This window comes from Primulina eburnea, chromosome 7 (genome assembly GCF_022965805.1).
Source record: "Primulina eburnea isolate SZY01 chromosome 7, ASM2296580v1, whole genome shotgun sequence".
In the NCBI taxonomy this organism is placed as follows: domain Eukaryota; kingdom Viridiplantae; phylum Streptophyta; class Magnoliopsida; order Lamiales; family Gesneriaceae; genus Primulina; species Primulina eburnea.
This window is the reverse complement of record NC_133107.1, coordinates 8,797,678-8,821,898: the sequence shown is the minus strand read 5'-3', so window position 1 is coordinate 8,821,898 and position 24,221 is coordinate 8,797,678. Positions and strand designations below refer to the sequence as shown.

The 24,221-nt window shown below is 32.3% G+C and overlaps 2 protein-coding genes across 4 annotated transcripts; one reads left to right on the top strand and one right to left on the bottom strand.

Annotated features, from left to right (window-relative positions):
* The first annotated feature begins 8,534 nt into the window (after positions 1-8,534).
* On the top strand, positions 8,535-14,208 carry LOC140837147 (beta-1,3-galactosyltransferase GALT1-like). Of its 3 annotated transcripts, none has more exons than XM_073203192.1 (9): positions 8,535-8,681; positions 10,352-10,450; positions 10,588-11,412; positions 12,229-12,461; positions 12,566-12,847; positions 13,134-13,262; positions 13,334-13,513; positions 13,749-13,856; positions 13,969-14,208. In XM_073203192.1, the coding sequence occupies exons 3-9, from the start codon at positions 10,653-10,655 to the stop codon at positions 14,176-14,178; spliced, it is 1,902 nt and encodes a 633-aa protein (XP_073059293.1). In that variant the 5' UTR covers positions 8,535-8,681; positions 10,352-10,450; positions 10,588-10,652; the 3' UTR covers positions 14,179-14,208. The 3 variants fall into 3 exon arrangements, with proteins under 3 accessions (XP_073059293.1, XP_073059295.1, XP_073059294.1); XM_073203193.1 differs by lacking the exon at positions 8,535-8,681 and adding an exon at positions 8,747-9,347; XM_073203194.1 differs by lacking the exon at positions 10,352-10,450.
* Positions 14,209-18,757: 4,549 nt separating this feature from the next.
* Positions 18,758-21,142, bottom strand: LOC140836111 (uncharacterized). The gene is made up of 3 exons (XM_073201519.1): positions 20,335-21,142; positions 19,805-20,251; positions 18,758-19,330 (listed from the first exon to the last, which is right to left on the bottom strand). The coding sequence occupies exons 2-3, from the start codon at positions 20,163-20,165 to the stop codon at positions 19,068-19,070; spliced, it is 624 nt and encodes a 207-aa protein (XP_073057620.1). The 5' UTR covers positions 20,166-20,251; positions 20,335-21,142; the 3' UTR covers positions 18,758-19,067.
* Between the last annotated feature and the right edge of the window lie 3,079 nt (positions 21,143-24,221).

Sequence of the window (24,221 nt, the reverse complement as noted above, 5' to 3'; positions counted from 1 at the left end):
TTTGGCTGTTTTTGGATGAGAGTATCTAGTTGATTTAGATTTAAAATCTTTAAAGAACAGTTCAACATTTATATTTTAAATCACTTGACTCTGATTTATTTAATTGTTATTTTATGTATCAGAATCAAAGCTTTTCATTATCTATATTATTTATACTATCTATACTGTATTATTAAATGTGAGATTATTAAAAACTACCTTAGAGAATATCAAAATATTTAATTCCATAATCATCCTTCTTATCCTACTAAAAAGCTTCTCAAGTCACTTCATATTTTATAAAAAAAATCTAAAAAAATTCCTTTTTAAATCGAACAACTCTTCTAAATTGAAATTATTATTTGGTCAAATTAAAAATAATAATAATACATACAATGCGTATGCATTTTTTACTAGTATCAAATATGGGTGACACTTTATTAATACTAGTAATCATATGCATGTATTGTGTGTTGACAAAAACTTGTGTGAGACGGTCTCACGGATCGTATTTGTGAGACGAATATCTTATTTGGGTCATCCATGAAAAAATATTACTTTTTATGCTAAAAGTATTACTCTTTATTTTAAATATTAATATGATTGACCCGTCTCACAGATTAAGATCCGTGAGACGGTCTCACATGAGACTCACTCTTGTGTGTTTGTATAATCGCTTTTTATGTTTAATATTTTTATTGGGGAATTTGGAATTTCATATTATCATTTTTCATTTTTTTGTTTTTAATTTTCATTTTTCCTTGTTTTATGATGGCTCTCGGATTATTCTATTTTTTGCTTACTTTATTTAACAAAAATTAATTGAGATAGTTATCTAATTTTTTTTATTTAATTAATTAGAAAAACATATTGTCTACTTTTGTGAGCATTTTCATTTGTGTTGGATAAGTTGTCAAATAAATAATCAATAAATTAATTAAAACCTACATCTACATCAAGTCGAAGTTGTGGTATTCTTTATTTAAATGTTATTAAATACATGAATTATTAAAATTTTAAAAAGATCATTTTCCACAAGTTATTATATAGTATATAGTAATAGACCCGTGGTTACACAATTATCTGTCCGATAACTGATAAGGCATTACCCCAACCAATACCCGAATGACAAACACTAATCGAACGACTTGGTCTAAGCTACATTGAAAGTGTTACGCTATATGCTTTTTTATCCCGATCATCTGAAGAACCCCACATTTTTTATTTTGAATTTAGACGATCATATGAACGTCTTGTATGATAATATATATCGAAAAGAATACTCCGGATCTAGTATAGAATGATCTCCATCGAACTATCCCTAGTCGGAGGCGTTGCCTCTTTTTTAAGGTTAACTATTTTTAGACGATACAAAACGAAGTCAGTTTCCGAACAATGGATATTCGTTGGTGTGGACGACGGCAACTAAAACGAGGGTTGCGCTCAGCTTTCCCGAACGTCTCCTATAATCGAAAAGAAGCTAAATTAGATATTATATATTATCTATATCCTTGTATCACATACCACGTTCCAAAAATTACTTATTTCTAATCAATCTTTTGTCAATGATATCCTTGTATCACATATGCTCCACAGTTTTATTTACAATAATTAAATAAGCTCGCGAGTTAGTTTAATTATATATATATATATATATATATATATAAAAACTATTTCAGTGTCACCAAGTCTATTTTCAAAATTACTAACTTAAATTTATAAAGTATTATACATTTCCCAAACAAATTAATTACAAAAACCAACTTGAAAATAAAAATAAAAGGCTGCTATTTTAAGACCTGCAAATTTCAAACTTGGTGTATTATTTATGTACTCGAAATTTTGTACTAGATTATCAAATAATGTATATATTTGAGATTATCAAGATTATATAAAGCGGCGTGAGATAATTAAATCTTTGTGTACAATTATCCAAAGAATTCAAAATTTAAGATGATAATATGCCTATCTTTTTAATTTTTGGGATATATAAATGTCATGGTCCAATAATTTAAATTAAGAGATATTAGATATATACAATTAAGTATATATGTAATTCGAAATTTTGGTGTGTAATTTCAAATTTGAGAAATAAAATATCAGATAAAGATATATGATAAGAGATAATGAATATATATGTGTATATTTGGATAAAGATAATGATATATATAAGAGATGATAATTTATCCTAGATTCAAAATTTAATTCAAAAATTTAAACGAGAAGATAATACACGATCTGGATAACAATCATTCATCTACAAATTAGAATGACTTAAAAATAGATATATTATTGAGTGAAATTGAAATTCATTTTAATTAACATAAAACATTATATAAACATACAAGTGATGAATTTAAAATTTACGAACTTATTTCTCTAAAATAATAAAAATATATTTGAATATCTCTATCCAACATAGCCTCGTTTCCTTGCTTTTCAACCCCTTCCCCAATTCTGAACGGGGAGCATTTGGCGCTCTTTGTGTCTTTAACCGATTGGGTTGACCCAATTCCAAAGCCCATTAAAAACGATCCTTGACTCACCAGTTGTTGGGCCGAGCTCGTCTATTTTGAAGCCCAATAGTAATATAGTAATTAGATTAACAAATTTTAACATAAATGTAAAATCACTATTTATTAACTTATTTATCATGTCTAATCGTTTTATGTGGTATTTTAAAAACCGGATCGAATCGACCTATTTAATCGGTTTGCCCAGAAACCGTTTACGGTCAATTCGGTGCAAACATGTTGGATCGGTTCACATTTTTTAATTATATTATATATAATATATAATATGTGTGATTATTTGGATTTTAACGTTTGTTAAAAATAATATTTTAATAGTATTAGAGCTTATTTAGTTTTTAAACATTGAAAAAAAATATTATTATTTATATACACATTTAAGATGTTTATAATTTAAAATATATCATTTATTATATTATATAATTATTGTTTATATATGACATTGTTCTGGTTTAACGGTCCAGTTGAACCATTTTTTCAATATAAATCGGTTCGATTATGAAAACATTGATTTTACGTTTTGTTTAACTTTAACTTATCAATAATTGAATTTATAATAGATTTGAAATAATTTCACATGAGTAATCTCAATAATAGGAAAACTATTTTTTTTTAAAATATGCATAGAAGGCATAAATTAAATAATGGCTTTTCATGGTGAAGGTTGATTATTTATTAGCTATTATGTTTTATTATATATTTTAATATTTTAAATAAAAATTTTTTTGTCAAACAGCTGGGCCCGGGGGCGTGCTGGAAATTCGAGGGAGGGTCGGCACAACCACCCGCCACCCCAGTCTCCGTCACTGACTACGATTCATATATCACACGTACAACGCACTTAGCTTTTAATTTAACATTTTAAGATCTTGACATAACTAAATAATATAAACATTTCGATTAAATAAAAAAATAATTCACATATATGCATTCTTTTTACATACCTTCTCCCACGAAGTTGATTTATTCATTATCGAATTAATTAAAAATTTTGATATTAGATTGGTCTCGACTCTTTCTCAAGTCCAAGCGATCTTTTCGTAGACGAATCCGAAATTTCAATTCTAAAAACGGGGCACGTGTTGGAATAATTTGTTTTCTAGCAAATTGAAACTTCTTGATATTTCTTGAAAACTATGAGGGCCGATTTAATGATCAAACTGTGACCAAACTTCTATTAATTTCTCATTCATTACATTGAGAGGCGGAGCTACAGCCTCCTGTATTCGGGCTGTCCAATTTTTTGTTTAAAAAAATTTATATGTAAATTTTTGGATAAATCTGATATTAGTTCGAGTAGATCAATTTAAAATATTAAATGATGTTAAAGTTTAAAATTCTAGCCAGGGTACCACCAAATTCCCGGCTCCGCCACTTATTTGCATCTCTTTGTAAGTAGCAGAAAATGGTCTTTAAATTGTACACTACATGCCAGAATATTTCACCCTACCTTGTGGAGCACTGCCCCATGAGAAGATCAAAGACCCAATTTTAACCACACATATGCGGGGTCCACCAATTCATATGCGGGGTACACCAATTTCTTTAAAATCAACTGCCCAGATCATGTGGAGGCATGCATGCCTATCCATCCCTTTGTAGCTAAGTTTGTCCCATTGGCTTCCTTAACTACTTAGTTGACTGTTCTATTTCTTTTCATTTTTTATTATTTGTTTTTAGAAAATCTTGTTGAAACAGTCGTATTGTCGTGTTTATGGGTCTTAAGTAATTAATCATCGATGTATATACCTAATAAAATCAACTCTCGAGTAGAAATAAGAAGTCACGAGTCCCTAATTTGTCATGTTTTTATGTTTTAGATTTGATGTTTATCATTGATTTCGAGCACAAACTTGATCTAATATTGATTTAACTTTATCTGGTAAGATAAAGAGCTTAAAAAAGTCAAAAAACGAGTAAAACAGCAAAAAAAAATGAACCTTCTTGACACAAGTATAGGGGCTGGGGCGCCCAAAATCAACGCCCAAGTGCCGATATAGAACAAGGAGGTGCTAGGGCATCCCGTCTATGCTAATAAAATGATGTTTGAACTGTTTTGTACGTTTGAAAAAATTAGAATTGCATCATTATCATCAGTTATAATTTTTTGTAAAACGACGTGCGCTCGTTCCTATACTGTCGCAAAATAGCGACAGTTTTAAGTCAAATTGTCACTAAACCAAATGAAAAAAAAAATTAATGTTAGCCGGCAATTGACGGCTACTACCATGAATACTGTCACTAGATTAGCAAATGTTTTATGTAAATCGTCGTCAAATTAGTGATAATCGCTATAAATCGACAACGATGGATTCAGTGACGAGATATAAAACTCTCATTAAAACCATCGGTAATGACAATAGTGTGCGATAGTTTTATAAAAATATTATTACACTATAAAATATTGCAATTAAACATAATGTTTTATGCTTCCAAAATGCACATTTTTTATACAATTAGGAAAACATATTATTTATTTACCTAAAAAAACCACGGAAACTTTCATTGAATTTCGACTCGTCGTGATTAAAAAAATTGTGACAAAATATAGTGACGAGAACAAAATATATATATTTTGCTATCAAATTTATTTTTTATTTTAATTCACATATCATATTTAATTCATTGTGTCTAATTATTTGTTTGATATAAATATACTTGAAAATTACCTTATTTTTTATTCAGATTTGATTTCAATTTCGTAATTATTGAAGTCTATATTTTCTTATATCATAATAAGTTTTATTAAAAAAACCATAGTGTGTGCACAACAAAAATTCAATATTTAAATGAATATATTATTTTTATTTTATAATCGAACTACAATATTTGTTAAACAAGAATATTAAAAATTTGATTTGAAACTGTTATGTAAATGTTATTTCTCTTGAAAATTGATCCCTTGGCGCTAATTTTTCTAATTTATTTATTTCTTAGAGGTTGTTGAAAATTTAGTGATATATAAACATAATATTTATGTCAGCTTAAACTAACCCCTTCTACACGATGACAAAATTTTGTGTGAGACGGTTTTACGGGTCATATTTTATGAGACATATATCTTATTTAGATCATCAATTAAAAATATTACTTTTTATACTAAGATTATTACTTTTTATTGTGAATATTGGTAGAGTTGACCTGTTTCACAGATAAAGATTCGTGAGAACGTCTTACAAAAGACCTGCTCCTACACGATATCCCCACTCAGATCAAATACTTTTTATAATGATAATAAAAAAAAATTAACAAAAAAATGATTAATTGTGATTTCAAATTAAATTACAACAATTTACCCAAAATCATGCTTGCAACTTCTACAAATCCAATGGCAAACACTAAGAATGTTTTTGGATACATCAGCTTGATTAAGGTATATGATTTCAAAACGAAAAATCAAATGATGTATATCTTAGATGTATTTATGTTTTAGCCGATAAAAAAAATACTCGAGTTCATATAAATTTACTTAAATTAAATTAAGTGACTTTCAAAAAATTATCAAATGCTTGATGCAATAATTCGAGTTTTCGATATTTTGATGTATTTACATTTTAATTGATAAAAAATACTCAGAGTACATAAAAATCTACTTAAATTAAATCAAGTGACTTTCATAGAATTCTCAAATGCATGATGTGATTATTCGAGTTTTCGATATTTTGATGTGTTTATATTTTAGTTGATAAAAAATATTCGAGTTCGTATAAATTTACTTAAATTAAATCAAGTGACTTTCAAAGAATTCTCAAATACATGACGCGATAATTCGAGCTTTCGATATTTTGATGTATTTACATTTTAGTTGATAAAAAATGCTCAAGTTCATATAAATTTACTTAAATTAAATCAAGCGACTTTCAAAGAATTCTCAAATACATGACGCGATAATTCGAGCTGTCGATAATTTTTTTGTATTTTACGTCTTCATGATATATAGTTTTTTTCCCTGAAAATAACACTATGATTTAAAAAGTTGGTACACCTAATATTAAACTTTTGCATTTGATTATTATTTATGAAAAAGAAGAGGACCTGAGAGACGTGTTTAGTGGTCCTAGGCACCAGAAACCGGATCTAGAAAAACGTGTTTTTCCAAAAGCAATAAAGTGACACGCTTTCCTTTTTACTCGTTTGTTCTTACTTTTCCTTCTTTATGACTTCTATTGACATCGATTTATATGAGGGCAAAAACTTGTGTGAGACGGTCTTACGAGTCATATTTGTGAGACAGATCTCTTATTTGGGTCATCCATGAAAAAGTATTACTTTTTATGCTAATAGTATTGTTTTTTGTTGTGCATATGAGTATGATTGACCCGTCTCACATATTAAGATCCGTGAGACGGTCTCACATAAGATCTACTCTTATATTAGTGATTGATTATGCGATATATTATCTATAATATTTCGTTTATGTAATTTACGTTAATTAATTCGTTGATTATTAAATTTGAAATATATAAAACTCATGTTTTAAATAATATAATCAACTTATTAAAAAAAAAGAGAGAATATAATCAATCGCATACATGTATAGTGTGAATTACATAATTAATAATAAAATATATAATACTTAAATGGATTATTTGAGTGTGATATTTTGAATATAAATTTTCATTTTTTCTATCGAAGTTAATCAATGTGATAATTGATGAAAGCTTAGTATATAAATTGGCATGCCATAAAGAGAATAAATTTAAAGTGTGGGAATTTTTCTTTTGAAAAAAATTGGCGGAATTTAATTTTTACAGTGTTGGAGTTTTCAATAATTGACTATGCTACAAAAAACAATCGAAATGTGATACTTCTGCTGCTATACAATTTAAAAATATTTGAGTTGCATCATTACCATAAGTATAATTTTTGGTAAAGTGCAAATACTGAGTCTTGCAATTGATATCAGAGATAATGTCACATGTTCAATTCAAATTGATTGCGATAAGTGCAGTTATTGGAAAAAAGATTGTTGGAGTACAATAATTGACCTACTAAGTAAAACAATCGATGTTGTTGTACGACTAAAAAAAAGTTTGAGTTGCACTGCTATAACCAGTTATATTTTCTGGTAAAATAGTAAGCGCATGATCCTACGAACAAATTGAATTGAATGTTAATGATATTAAATATTAAACAAAAGTAGCAACAAGAAAGAAAAAAAGTTTAAGACGTTAATGTTGATTTTGTTAGTCAAGGAATTGAGAAAAAGTCACAAGAGACAATCTAGACTCCTTTAAACACATATTTTTTTTTTACATAGTTGAATAAGATGCATATTTGAAAAAATAAATTTAAAGACAATTTTTTTAAAATAATTCGGGGTGGAAGATTATAATTCGAGTTTCGAACTTAAAGACATTGTTTTTTTTACAGAGATGTTGGTGCTACTAGTTCAAAAGTCACGGCGAAATTAAATACCATTTCATATATTATCATATACCAAAAGTCACATATATCTCATATAAATTTAATACATGAGAGAGGATGTGCTAAATTAAATGTAAATTCTTATCAAATTAGCTAATGAAGTTCTATATATATCTTTTAAAAAACAAAAAAATAGAATAATATAAATAGATAGATAGCGACTGTCTATTGCATTAGTAAAATGATAAAAACTTGTGTGAGACAATCTTACGGATCGTATATGTGAGACGTATCTCTTATTTGGATCACTCATGCAAAAATATTACTTTTTATGCTAAAAGTATTACTTTTTATTGTGAATATGGGTAGGGTTGATCCGTCTCACAGATTACGATCCGTGAGACGGTCTCACATGAGACCTACTCATTAGTCAAAAACTTATGTGAGACGGTCTCACGGTCATATTTGTGAGACGGATATATTATTTGGGTCATCCATGAAAAATATTACTTTTTATGTTTGAATTATTACTTTTTATTGTGAATATTATTAGGATTGACTCGTCTCACATATTCAGATCAGATGATCTCACATTAGAGGCACTATTATAATTAATATCAACTATCGACACCTAACAGTAAAACAACAATTGAGCAGGTAATATTTGCTTAAACAGGAAGTCGAGCACAAATTCTAAGTTTCAAACCACAGCTTTCAAATCATTGTCAAATTTCCTCTGTTTCTTCCCGAATTCTTCTACGTTTCTCTCTCCAAAACGCACGCTTCGGGTCGTTTTGCCGCAAGGTGTGCCTTATTGTTACAGTTTGAGTTCTAATATTGTTGCAGTTTTTGGATTTTCAATCGCGATTTTTGTTTTTTTCTGCTCGATTTTTAGTACTGTGTGCTACGATCCGTGCAGTTTCATTTATCCGCTGAGTTTTTTTTCCGGCATGTGATGCGCTCCGTGTGCATGTGTGCGTGTGTGTGTGATACCGGTGGTTGGATGGAGGATGCTTGGTGTTTGCTTCTGAGTAGGGAGTTTAGGATTTTGATTATTTCTAGATTTGGGAGGTCGTAGTCGTTTAGGTTCGTTTGTAATCAATGTTGAAGTTTAAATCAGCAGTTGGAGTTCGCTGTGATGCACGGTTGAAATTTTTAGAGAAACAGTTGAGATGGGTGATAACCGTGATATGAATGTATTAGAGTTGGTTTTGGAAGTTTGTAGCCATTTAGGTTCGTTAATGGCTAGTTTTGAAGCTTAGATCTGTTGAAGTTTGGTTCTGGACTTCTGGTGGCAGTTGAATTTTTCTGGAGATCGTGCCGATGGAATCCTGCTCGTAATTTATTGTTCACGGATCATTGCTATGGTTTTATGCTTAGATGGCCATGTCATTATGGTTATCATAGTGACGTTTGGCAAAATGGCGAGTATACAGTCAATGGGCTGCCTAATGCTTCCGCTCTTAACTGGTGACTTTTGTGGTCTTTTTCTATGTCTATTTTTGGGTACTATGGGAGGAGTGCCTCATGTGTAGCATTTGTTGTCCATAATATTATCTAAGTCTGAGTTTTTTTCTTGTCCATAATATTATCTAAGTCTGAGTTCTTTTCTCTCTGAACTGTGGAGTTATATTTGTAGAGTCTGATGGTTCTGAAATAGTTGTTATTTTCTTCTCTAAAGGTTCTGAGTCTCTTGTAAATTTTTATGTTTGAGTTTTCATTATTTTTATTTTTGTCCAAGCCAGTCAAATTGTCGTTGTCGTTCCAAATTCTTATAATTTTGTACAATGTTTGTGTTATTTTATTATCCAAATTCTCGAGGAAAAGATGTTTATTGCCTCTGAATGTCTTCCCTTGTATGTTTTTATGGTTCTATGTTGATATCCAAATCTGGAGAAAAAATCTTTGCTGCCCCTTTCTATATTGCGGTGTCTTCGATCCCTCTCTTTCAGTTCGTGTTTTGGTTATCCAAATGCTACTGAAAAATTGCTATTATATTGTGTTTGAAAGGGCAGTGGTTTGAACTTTGAAGCCAATAGTTTTGTGAGACACTCGAAGTACCAGCAGGCATTCCTCAAAATCTGGTTGACCTTTTATTTTAAAAAGGATCATAAAGGGCTGAAATATGGTTTAACGTAATTTTTACTGCACTTAGTGCAAGGGCTGCATAAAGCTAAATGATTTTCTATATGCTGATTGAATTTTCTGTTAGTTGATTTTGTTATCTTGGTACAAAATCTGCTAATCACTTATAGCTAAAGTCCACTTTACGAAGTATGGAATTAATGTTTTGTTGTTAGAATAAGACTAGATGCCTCCAAATGTGTATGTCATCTAAACATTATGGAGTTATAATGCATTGCATTACCATTACTTTCTCTGTTAATGGATCTTATGTTTCTCGAGGGTCGATATAGTCTAGAATGAACATCGCACTCTACCAGCTTATCAATCAATTCACTTGAATGATGCAGAAACAACTGGTTGACGTCTTATAACTGATGTCTGGTTGACATCTCACAACCGATTCCTTTCTTGCGACATCTCACAACCGATGCCTTTCTTGCGTAATCGTAAGTTTTTAAGTTTAAATTCTCCTTTTTTCCAGAATACCGTCTGACTGATATGTTACTTTCATTCACATTATCTTTATCCTTAATTTGGAATTTGTGTTGTTTGTTTTGATCTATTTTGCTGACCATTTATGCAGATTGTCTTGCTTCCTTGATGTTCAATTATCATGATATCTTTTTGGATGCTTGATAATGCACAAAAATGAAGAAACTGTATGGTGGTGTCTTATCCACAACCTTGTTGATGGTTTTTGTTCTTGGTTATTATGTAACTAAGAACCCCATCAAGGAGAGTTATCTTGCAAGTCCTCGGACCTTCAATCTAACAAATCCTCTTGAGTGGATAAGTCCTGGCACTCCGCCTGCATTTCACAGTCGAGAAACTTCTCCTCAAGTGATCTCTGCTGAAGTTATATTATCTGAATTCTTTGCTAAAAGAAACTTAACAAATGAAGAACAAAATGCTTTGCAAACTTGGAACCGACTGAAACCCCTGCTTACGCAGGATATTGTCTTACCTAATGCTATTGAAGCTATTAAGGAAGCTGGTGTTGCATGGAAAAACCTAATCCATGTAGTGGAAGAAGAAAAACTTCGGAGCGATGGAAGTTCATCGTACAGAGGAAAAGGGAAACAATGTCCTCATTTTCTAAGTAAAATGAATGTATCAAAACTTGATGACAATGGATTTAAGTTGTGGGTTCCTTGTGGCTTGACTCAAGGTTCTTCAATAACAATTATTGGCATTCCTAATGGCCTTCTTGGTAATTTTCGGATCGACTTCAATGGTGAACCACTTCCAGGAGAGCCAGATCCTGCTATTGTTTTGCACTATAATGTTAGGCTCCATGGGGATAAAATAACTGAGGATCCTGTGATTGTACAAAACACCTGGACCATTGCTCATGACTGGGGTGAAGAGGAGCGCTGTCCGTTACCTGATGATGAACAGAATAAGAAAGGTATATATCTATCGCCTTCTCCATCTGCTAAAATCTGTACAACAGATTCGGTGTTCAACATGCATTTGAATTTGATATCTTATGCATGGTTCATTAGCATTCAGCATGAGGAACCTTTAGTAACAGTAGTTGTAATCCAGATATAAATCTCAGATTTGAGGAACCTTTAGTAATTGTAGTTGTAATCCAGATATAAATCTCAGATTTCTTTGTCCCAGTTTTACGGGCCTCGTGCATAACAAGCATTTGCATGATATAATGGACTCAAATCAGTTGCAAACTTCTCTCAAAAAAATTTAAAAGTCAGTTTCTAGCTAAAGATTTGGTCAGCCCTCATTTGGATATGATTCTCAAATCGTACTATCCCCTGGGAATTCCCTGCAGAGCTTACATTTACCAGGACACTTGATTTGACTATATCAATGTTTTTAATTTTGTTTTACTATTGACATCCACACGACCTGCTGTTTACTTTTGGAGTATCTAATGGATTATTGAATCAAAATTTACTCTATTATCTGACGGATGTTATTATTCTGTCCAAACATTGTCCCTGTATCTTGTGCGTTTCTGCTTGCACTGGTATTCCAAATAAGGAATAATTGAACTTTTCACTTTCAGTAAGCTTTCCGTGGCTTCAGTTTTGCTATGTTTGTTAATGTGATAAACTGTAGATTTAGATTGTATCAATCATTAAAGTATAATAATTGAAATGATTTCAACATGTAGCACATCTCAGATGTTTACATGATCCAATTTAATCCTATGTTATCTGTTATTGCATTTGTTGGATAACACTCTCTCTACTAAAATCAGTTGATGAGCTGGACCAGTGCAATGAGTTGGTGGGCAAAGAAGGCAACCGATCTAGCAAATCCAACCAACATGCCAGTGGACCAAAAAAGATTTCTAGGGTTCATGATGGTATACCAAGAAAGTATTTTCCTTTTAAGCAAAATGAATTGTTTGTTGCTACTTTCAGAGTTGGTTTAGAAGGAATTCAAATGACTGTGGATGGAAAGCACATTACTTCATTTGCATTCCGTGAAGTAATTTTTCTGTGCCCGTTCCCCTCCTTCCCCCAATTTATCTGAATTTTATGTCAATATGACATGACATGTTAACTTGTATTTATTATTGGCGTGGCAAGCAGGATTTGGAATCATGGCTCATCAGTGAAGTGAGGATTTCAGGAGATTTAGAGTTAATTTCTATTGTAGCCAGTGGTTTACCAACTTCGGAAGATTTAGAACATATAATTGACTTGGAAGCTCTTAAAGCAATCCCACTACCTCCACAAAAACAGCTGAGTCTCGTTGTTGGTGTTTTCTCTAATGCAAACAATTTTAAACGTAGAATGGCAGTTCGAAGATCATGGATGCAGTATGGTGAAGTACGATCAGGACAGGTTGCTGTTCGTTTCTTTGTGGGTCTGGTAGGTTTTACCCTTTTTGGAATATTTATCATGACCTGTTCAAGCACCATCTTTCATACTTGAACTTAAAGCATTATAATATTAAGATCTTATGCTGCTAGAATATTCCCTTTTAAGAAAGTAAGTGTTAACCTTGGCAATCAAAACTCGACATATTTTTCTTGCCTCCTGTCAATATTCCCAAATTTTTTTAAAAATTGCCTTTTACCTCGACAATCAAAACTTATTTGAATGTGGTTTATTTATTTAAGTATTAAAGTACCTCGTGTATGGTCCATTTCTTTAGCATAAAAACCAGATGGTGAACGAGGAGCTCTGGAATGAAGCACGGACATATGAAGACATTCAGCTGATGCCTTTTGTTGACTACTACAGCCTCATCACATGGAAGACTATAGCCATTTGCATCTTTGCGGTAAACTCTCCTCACCTCCTTAACATACTTACAATTTCTGAAGTACCTTATGGCCTCAATCTCTTCAACAGACTAGGGAAGTTTCGGCAAAGTTTATTATGAAGACGGATGATGATGCATTTGTTCGTTTAGATGAAATATTGAATTCTTTAGGAAAGACCAATGCAACACGTGGTTTGCTCTATGGTCTCATCAATTCAGATTCCGAACCTCATCGTAATCCAGATAGCAAGTGGTATATTAGTCCCGAGGTATTTCTTCAACCGATAATGTACTTTCCCGGCTCAAAATTCTCAGTGTTTTAACCCTATACTTATTCTGAATACATGTTCCGAGTTTCCCATAGTAATTTGCGCACTTTACAGAGTCTAACATGAGTGATCTATCTGACTCCTTTCCCATAGTAATTTGCGCACTTTACAGAGTTTAACATGAGTGATCTATATCTGACTCCCCCATACTTTTTTATCTGCATTTTTTTTGTAGGAATGGCCCCATGATAAGTACCCACCATGGGCGCATGGTCCTGGTTATATAGTGTCAAATTACATAGCGAAGGCAATTTCCAAAAAACACGAAAAGGGACTTCTAAAGGTACAGAGCATAAGTCATCTACTCTCGCCATTATTATTTATCACTATTAAAATGTTAGCTACTTGGAATGTCTCGAGCATTAAAAAAAACAAAATGACAATCATGGCTGCAGATGTTCAAGCTCGAAGACGTAGCAATGGGGATATGGATTGCTGATCTGAAGAAACACAATCAGGAAATTAGATACGTGAATGATGGGAGGATTATAATCGAAGGTTGCACGGATGGTTATGTTGTTGCTCATTACCAAGGCCCAAGAGAGTTGCTCTGTTTGTGGCAGAACATTCAACACAAAAAAATCTCAAGTTGTTGTGGCGATTAACTCACAAATCTGCTGGAGTAGATAGATTTTCCGATTAAATGCTGGAAACATACGTTGGACGACAATCGACTATAAAACAATAAAAAGGCTACCGAGCACGATCCGAGTAGCCGGAAAGAGTTGTTCCAATGCTTGTGGGAGGAGGAGTTGAGGTAGCTGTACAGGTGACAAGATATTGAAATGGATTCATGTGCAACAGGAAAATGAGATATTTTTCTTTACCATTTTTGTTAGTAAATAGGGTATTTGTAAAATATGTGTAGAGGAGAGAAAAAACCGGCCATGCCTCATGTATCAGCTCTGCAAATAGAAAAATGGTTACTTTATTTTTTATACATAAATAAACAATTCCCATTTTTATATGAACCTTTTAATTAAAGTGGTGCGTTGACTGATGGAATTAATCAAGTAGATTACACATTTATTATCGTAAGGATTTATTTCACTGTAATGAGTTTGTTCCCATAATCCTGAAGCTAATGTTATGTCTAAAAATTTGGACGAAACGATGAACAGGTCATTCCAAATAATTGGTTTCGATTACTTGTAGCACCTTGAAGTAGGGGTGGACAACGGTCGGTTTGGTCCGGTTTTACTCTACAATGGTTCGGTTTTCAGTTTTGAATATCTCTAGTCCAAAACCGAACCATTTTATTATGGTTCGGTTCGATTTTTTGTAGTACGGTTCGGTTTATACGGCCGGTTATATACGGTTAGCTAAAATTTGTTACAAAATAAAATTATACGTCACTTTATGCTTTTAAAATCTAAATCATAGTATTTTTCAAACATTTAATTTGTGAGACTTACTTTTTTATATAAAAAAATTAAAGAAATATATACAGAAAAGAAAAAAAATCGACTGGTGAGTGGTGGGAAAGAAGAAAAAACGATCGGATTGAAAATTAAGAGTTAATGATAATAAGTTCTTAAATCTTAATAGGTCCATTATACATAAAAAAAATCTTATACTTAACAATAATATGACCCATTATACATAAAAACCTTATACTTAACAATAAAATGGCCGGTTCGGTTTTTCGGTTTTTTTGGGGGTTAAAACCGAAACCGAACCGAAAAACCGAATTTCATAAATTTTAAAACCATAACCGACCGAAAAACCGATAAAACCGAACCATTTAAACCAAATTATTCGGTTCGGTCGGTTTTTTCGGTTTTTCGGGTTTTATGTCCACCCCTACCTTGAAGTGTTTCAAGAATGCTTATCGTGCCACGTCTCGAATCACGAAGGCTCGTGCATTAACATTTGAGGATGTCTTTTGTGAGACGATATCACGAATCTTTATCTGTGAGACGGGTCAACCTACCGATATACAAAATAAAAAGTAATACTTTTAGCCTAACAAGTAATATTTTTCATGGATGACCCAAACAAGATATTTGTCTAACAAAATACTACATGTGAGATCATCTCACACAAATTTTTGTCATAACATTTTCTTCGTGTAAATTATTATCCATTAAATTAAATTATTTTCATTAATCAATAATCATCCATCATCAAAACATCTGAACAATTTTGGATTTGTTTGGTACATGTCCAATGGCCCGATAACTTCAACTGGTAATTCTTCTCAATTTTCAACATGATTAGGTAACTTACATTAAAAAATTTGACATCATATTTATACTTATTTTTATATTATACGCATAGACGGATCTATAATTTTATATCCAGATGAACTGAACTAAATAAAAATTACAAACTTTTAGCGAAAATAGATTCTTAAAATTTAAAGTATCAAGATTAATATTAATAATAAAACTAATATATCGTAATATATATTTAATCAAATACGCAACACATAGGAAAAAAAATTATTAGTTTTTTTGGGATTTTTTAATAAGTTTTTAACAATGACATAATACATATCCATAACTGGATTAATATTTGAGCCTAGAGTGAGTCTCATGTGAGACCGTCTCACGAGTCATAATCCGTGAGACGGGTCAACCCTACCCATATTCACAATAAAAAGTAATACTCTTTGCATAAAAAGTAATACTTTTTCATGGGTGACCCAAATAAAAGATCCGTCTCACAAATACGACCCGTGAGACCGTCTCACACAAGTTTTTGCCTTGAGCCTAACTCAGGGACGGATCCAGGAATAAGAGTTGGGGTGGGCTTGAACTCAATATGATAAGTTATATATTATTAAAAAAAAAGTACATTATATCGTTCAACGAAGTTGTGCCTTACGGGATTTTAAAACATAAAATTCATCAATAATAGAATTTACATCAATATGTTTAGCTAAATCTCGTTAAATATAGAGTGTCAAACAATCGGCAAGAAAGTCATCCTCCATTTTATTGCGAAGTGCCGTCTTCACATGCTTCATTGCTGAAAAAGCCCGTTCAATAGTGGCAGTAGACACAGATAATGTCAAAACAAGATGAATCAATCTAGTCAACATAACATAAACACTTGACCGTCCACTCTCGGTCAATTGCTGACACAACTCAACAAGTGTAGAAACCTTTAAATTCTGCATCACATCGAGTTTATAAATGTATCAATTCATACTTCAAAACAACAATTTCTTGATCTGTGAAATCTCCAGGATAAAACTTCTTCGCAAGCTTGCAAATATCATCACTGTTAAATGAGTCAAATGAATTTTTAGGATCTAAAGCTATACTAAGAGAAAGAAGTTTCACCGATGACTCATTGAACCGAGTATTTAACTACATCAAAATGAAATCTATTGCTGCATTATAAACATCAAAGTGGTAATGATGTTCTATTGAATAAACCGTCGCTAATTAAAACCGCCGATCCACTTTTTTTTATTTTTTAATAATGTAGCGACGGTTTTAGCAATAACCGTCGCTAATAATTGCGACGGTTTTTGATAAAACTGTCGCCGATCCACATCGGCGACAGGTTTACTAAAACTGTCGCAAAAGTAGCGACGGTTATCAAAAACCGTCGCTAAAACCGTCGCTAAATAAAAAAAATGGGCTGAGCTACAGCCCAGTATAGCCCTAGCGTAGATCCGTCTCTGGCCTAACTATTATTTAAAAAATAAGTTGAGTCGATTTGACTCAATTAATACTGATATATTATTGTAGAAAATAGAGTCATTTATAAAATAGTTTCACTGTCATTTACATATATTTCAAGTTCAATCACATGCATTCAAATTAAATCCAACCCAACATACATACATGATTATGTAATTTATTCACTATCATATATATTCACTATCATTTATATGAAAAGTTAACACACACACACACATTCACACAAAGCCTAGGGGTTAGGATGAGCTACAGTTTAGCATAGCTCTTATATAGATCCGTCTAGGAGTGGTATATCGTACTATAACATACTGAAATTATATATCATATACCGTACTGAAAATTACAGAATAAGCATTTTTATACTGATAACATACCAAAATTTTCAGTACATGTAATTAGCATATCAATTATACAAAATTGTAAGGTGTATCGAAATTTTGATACGATATCGATATATACCGTATTATACCCAAAAATCTTACATTTTAAATTTTTTTTTATAAATTTATTGTTTTAAAATATTATATATATTTTTCGGTATTTCGTTATATATCGAAATTTTCAAATTTTATGTCGCTACGTTATCGAAAAATTCGTTATCGCTATCGTACCGTACCGAAATCTATGATGGTATTTTTTCTCATTCCTAGATACATTTCTGATTAAACGAGAGCATCATATACTAACTGAACAGGAACGTGGAGTAATTTTGTATGTAACCAAAACAACCTCTATCTTATTAACAATTCCCATACCAGCAAATACTCAACAATATAATAAAATAAAACTCACTTTATCCGCTTCCCTCTCAAAACTAATGTCTCATCTTCTGGGCAAAATCTTGTGTGAGATGATAAATCAAGCTATGAATTATTTTTTATGTTAAGAATATTATTTTCATTGTGAATTTGGGTAAAATTGATCCGTCTCACAAATTATGATCCGTAAGACGGTATCACATTAGACCCATTCCATCTTCTGAGATGAGAAATCAAGCTGCACTTTATTCGCTTGCTCTAAAAACAACTCGTTACTAACAACTATACCTCTCTTCCGGTTCGTAAATTCACTATAGCTGTTAATATTCTAACATCGATGAAAAGATCGTTTAAATTGTCGAAGGTATTTATTTTGTTCACTCTTATTTACAAAAAAATATATTATGAAATCGATATTAGTCTCATATATTCTTAGCACATACAACTCGTGTGTCTCATTAACTAGTGCTAGTAATCCAAAGCTAAAATTCCACCACATCACAAATTAAGAACCACGATGTAGCATAAAAAAATCTCATATCAACATCCTTTTTCCCTTGTTCTTGTTATGTTTTAATTCTAATGTTGAATGTTTAAATCTTTGAGAAACAACTTGTCAACCGGATATGTAAGATGTAAAATCTTGATTTCGGATTTTCAAGAATATTTTTTAAAAATCTTTTCATAAAGTTATACACACTATAATCCACATTTACGCGAAAGTAAAACAAACATAATTCCTAGATATCATATTATATATAAATTGCATTAAAGAAAAAGGGTAGAAAATTAGTGGGAGTGGACAAGACAATATTGCTGCACATTTGGCAACAGTTTCACCAAAAGAACAGCAGTGAAATTACAAGAAATTAGAATAGAAAAAGAGTTGGGCAATTTAATGACATTAAAAGATCTGGCTTTGGCAATTTTCATGTCACTCAACTGAAAGAATTCCTACTGTTGCCCACCCTTTTCCACACTTCACATAAAAGCTGCCCCCCCTCCTTTTTTTTTTAACAAGAAAGATTCAAGGACTGTAACTAACCATTTTCAGTTTTTTGCAATTAACTCCCATTTTCTTCACAGGGCCCCAACCCCAAGAAAGTCTATAAATGGTGGTGGTGCAGCTCTTTCCTCTGCGGTTGGTACAATTCCTGGAACTTGTTGTGGTGATGATGAGATCTCTGATGAGTCGTTGTAGTGATTGTTTTGTGACTGCTGAACTGCAGACATCAGAGAAGGGTATGAAGGATATTGGGGATAACAATTAATAATTGTTCCATCCCAAGATTTGGTACAGTTCTTGAAAATGCCCATCATCTCACTCATGTTATTGGTGTTCCCTGTCCCAAAAAAAAAATGTTGAAAATCAAATAAAGCATAATTTATTATGAGCTAAAATTCATAGTCAAGATCATCCCGAGATTGGGACGAAGTTGTAACAACCACCATGACTACAAAATATACAATTTTCTTGATGTCTCTCACCTTATTATATTGTGGCAGATTGTATATTTTTTCATGCCAATGGTTCTGATGATTCTTATGAAAAATGTTTTAAAAAAGTAGGCAGACTTTCAAATTTTAAAGAGAACTAGAAAGTGCAAGCCCAGCCAATTGCAAACTAGTGAATTTGTGTTTTGTAGAATTTGATACAGTATTCAAAATTCGCATTTGAAGCAGAATTTGATTAATTAATCTACAAGAACCTATCTTTAAGACTATGAAGAGTAGAATTTGAAGTTGACATCAGTTCCATATTCAAGATTTCGTTTTTTAAGAAGATTAATATGAACAAAGTGCATTTAAATGCATACCCGTCAAGAAACCAGCAGATGCCTCCGGTTGCCAGAATCCATGACCAGTACTAGGTGTTGCTCCGCCGCCGCAGCAGCAGAAGCAGCAGCCGCCGGAGTCACACTTGACACCACCAAAATGTGGGCACTTGGTCTCTACTTGAACATCTGCGGAACCATTATAGAGCGAAGGGGAATCATCTTCTTCCACTCTCTTACAGACAAATTGCCCCATTTTCCTCCTCCTGAAAGCACTGGATTGCTCCCTATATTTCCTCGCCATAACAACGTGCCAATGATTCTTCACCGCATTGTCTGTTCTTCCCGGAAACAGCCTCGCGATCATAGCCCATTTGTTGCCATACAATCGGTGAGCAGCCATAAGTCTCTCCTCTTCTTCTTCAGCAAAAGCCCTTCTGTTAATCTTCGGATCCAACTGATTAAACCATCTTAACCTGCAGCTTTTACCTGCCCGTATACCAAAAGAAACCGAAAAAAAGAATCACAAAATCAGAAGAAAACATAAATTTAAAGTACTATTTGAATTCTACCTGATCTCCCCTCTAGTTTTTATGCAATAAGGTTCCAATTCTGAGGGCCATAAATGGCTACGAGTTCTTTAAGTTTCGCATCCTCCGCAGGCCTCCAGTGCCCTCTCGCGCACAATTTAGATTGCACATTTCCATTATTGGAGTATTCTTTCCCACTGCTCAGCAGCGTTGCATGCATGTTAGACTCATCTTCTTCGTTTAAACTTGCATTGAGATCAATAATCTCATTATTTTCTCCGAACCCATAACTGGAATCTGAATATTTCCCTTCACAATTATGCGTTTCATCCAAGCAAGAAAAACCCCAGTGATCACCACTGCTGCTCTTACCAAAAGAAGAGCTCTTCTCCATCGATGAAGAATACTCAAACCCGTTGCCCACGGTAAGCGAGTTCAAATCTTCAAACATCGTCCCCTCCACTAAAGAACCCAGACAGAGAGAAAAAGAACGCAGAGAGCAGACTCTGTAGGATTTCTGGGTTTTATTCTTGCTGATAAAAAGAAATCCATTTTTTTCTGACAAATGATGCTGTCCTTGTACTGTTACGAGGTCATCCATCCATCATCACGATGATCAGGCGATGAAGAGCGTGGGAAGTAAAAGATTTCGGAATAAGAGCGTGTGAGAGTGAAAATGGACAGACGTTGAAAATGGAAAGAGGAAGTGAGAGAGAGGAGAGAAAATGGAAGGGAAATTAAAGCGCAGATGGTATTCGTAACTGAAAGCTGTACATGGACAGGCCGCTGATGTTGATCTCCTCTTCCGCCATTAGAAGCTCCACTGTGTTTTTTGTGTGTAAAGATCTCATGTGTGTGTATATATATCACTGTATATATCATGATGACCTAATTCTTATTACCCCGTCTGCAGAAATCGTTTTCTAGGTGGTCCTAATTTTTTTTGTTCTAAAATGCGTGTAATATTTTATTTGATTTAATATTTTTTTGGTATATGATATCCGAATTTTACGAAGGATTGAAATGTAATGTTCCACGATGATTGATTGTCCTCACTCTATCAATGTATGTCTTTATAATATATTTGTGTCTTCACTTCTTGAGAAATTCTTGGTGGTTCACTCATCTCAAAATTGTTACAAATCAAGTATGTTTAGCTTTGATTTTAAATGATGAGCTCTAAAAATAAGATGCACATTGATGATATGAGTAGTATCTATAAAATCTTTTAAGCCATTCACAATTGTACGCTCTCATGTTTTAACAGTTTTGAATACATCTCATTGCAGTATGAGATCGATTCACTCATGTTTCTCTCACCTAGAGATCTTCCAGGAGCTACTCATTGTCCCTGCAATCTCATGACAACGACGATCACCCCGTCCTCTTCGGTCTCGAGCATCACATATCCATCATCTTCCACTTGGTTCGTCCCGATCCACACCATACTAGAAGATTTCGGCTTTGATGTCATTATATAATACCCCAAATCCGACGACTATTCTCACTATATCAAAATGAGACTTTTCAACGTCTTTATGTCCTCATTTACACGCATCTTAAGAAACTTCATAGGGGGACATCCATCTCAGAATTCTTCAAAGTCAAGAACGATTAACTTTATGTTCTTATGTGATTAATTCTCGAAAAGAATGTGATTTTTTTATATGAGCAGTACATACAAAATCTTTTAAGTCCTGAAAAAGTGTATAATCTTATACTTGAATAGTTTTGAAAATCTCTCATACGAATGTGAGATCAGTTCATTCATGTATCATTCGTTTAAAAGTATGTCAAGAACTACTCATTGTTCGTGTAATCTCGTGACATCTACAATGACCTCCCATCCACTTCGACCATGGGAGGTACACGAAGGCTTCTGAAAATCTATAGTTTGTAATAATTGTGATATTTAAACGGTACTAAATTTAAGCCGCGTTAGTCAACCACTGTCCTAGTAAGGAAATTGATTGAATGCCAACATTTTGTTTATACAAGATTTTATTTGATAAATATTGATAAAAAAAATAGATTTTTTAATGTTATTTTGATATTAAAGTTAGATTTGGAAGTATAATAGAGAGAAAAGGGTTTAATTTATTTAATTTAAAATAATTATGTATCTTTTAAATGGTTAAGAAAGAATAATAATCTCTCTATATTTATTGTACAGGAACGATTCTTAGAAAATGATTTTTGATACACATAAAAGTTTTTGTAGAAAAATATCATTCACCTCGAACAGTCAGTAAAATGGAAAGAAAAAGGTAATTCATTCCAACCTACAAACATAATTCTTTCCATTTCTTCGTATTTTCTCTTTCCCACTTGTATTCATTCATCTTTCTTTTTAATTTAATTCAAGATCTATCAATACTATTTATAAAAAAAAAATCTAATTTTAAAACATATTACGACTCTTTTGCAAAAATAAAAATACTGACAAGAAATTAAAAATCTTCGCATAATTCGAATGAGCAGGATTTTAATTTTTTTAAATATATGATTAATGCAATTATTTAGTTTTTTTTTTTACTTTTACTTCTATTTTCCTCAAATATTAACATGACACTGCACGCTGTTAACGTGGCATCAAATTTTATTATCATATCTACCACATGTCAATACTAATTAAAAAATTGATGACAAAAACTTATGTGAAACGGTTTCATGGGCTGTATTTGTAAGACGGATCTCTTATTTGGGTCATCCATGAAAATGTATTATTTTTTATGCTAAGAGTATTATTTTTTATTGTGAATATGAGTAGTGTTGACCCGTCTCACAGATTAAGATCTGTAAGACGATCTTAGATGAGACCACTCAAAATTGATTGGATATGAAAAAAACTATTTTAATGTATTACAACCAAATTTAACCTGTTAAATAACCAAAAATTTATATAAAACCAACTTCTAAAATTTTCCCGTACTTGCCATCATTCCTTTGAAGTTGTAGGGCATTTAGGACAACAGTTGTCTCCAAAACAATGACAAAAAATGACTTGATTTAATGAAATTCGGTCCTTTGTTATTATAAATTTGTACATGAAAATATATACAATATACATAGCACAACTCCTGTGAAAATTGTCAAACGAATTTAAATGCTTGGCTTGTACTTTTGGGCCTCTCACCCTTTCCCATCAATCTATCATTATTCAAATTGAATTCAAACTTCCCAATATGGTTTAGTTTACATCATGAACAATAATAATAAGTACTGAATCCAATTTCACAGCAATATATAACTCTGTGCACATGATTTCTTGATTTTCGAAAGTTTTTAAAAAAAAATCTGTAATTTTATGTAATGATAAATTGAATAGACTTGACATGAGTTTTTTTAGTAAGAAATAATTTGGATAAATAGAGTAGGAAATTAAGAAAAGAATTTCTGGCTATGCTTACAAATGTGTTAGATTGAAGTGTCTTAACTTTGATGAAAACAAAAAACATCGAGTTGTTTTAGAATTCGGCTTCTATTTATTTGTGTTCACATGTTTTAAACCGAATGCTATGAAGTTAAGCCGAACAGGAGACAAATATATGAGCATACTTTTCTCTTTTATGAATCAACATTTCGACTTTTCAAAAAACATTAATTACCATATTTGGATACATACCAATAATATTAAATGTAACGTACTATGAAGAGAAAGAAGACAAAAGACATCTTACTTTTGTGTCCGCTACCAGAACAATGACGATAAAGATTTGACCGTTGAAGAAGATCAAGTATAAAGGCAAGATTCAAGACTGAAAAAGGCACCCCGAGGCTTTTACAACATTCCTTAATCAAGATCTGAGCACTATTTTCTTTTTTCCTATCATCAAGCTGTTCTACATAACATATACATACTCGGGGATGACAACGAGACGAGTTTGTCATTCTCATCCTCGCCCCCGTATTGTATCTCCATCCCCGCT

Bases quoted from the DNA above. Each gene is read 5' to 3' on its own strand.
- LOC140837147 (XM_073203194.1), top strand. From the start codon at position 10,653: ATGAAGAAACTGTATGGTGGTGTCTTATCCACAACCTTGTTGATGGTT. The intron at 11,413-12,228 runs GTATATATCTAT...TACTAAAATCAG, and splicing joins TGATGAACAGAATAAGAAAG to TTGATGAGCTGGACCAGTGC. The intron at 12,848-13,133 runs GTAGGTTTTACC...CCATTTCTTTAG, and splicing joins TTCGTTTCTTTGTGGGTCTG to CATAAAAACCAGATGGTGAA.
- LOC140836111 (XM_073201519.1), bottom strand. From the start codon at position 20,165: ATGGCTGCTCACCGATTGTATGGCAACAAATGGGCTATGATCGCGAGG. The intron at 19,331-19,804 runs GTATGCATTTAA...TTTTTGGGACAG, and splicing joins ATCTGCTGGTTTCTTGACGG to GGAACACCAATAACATGAGT.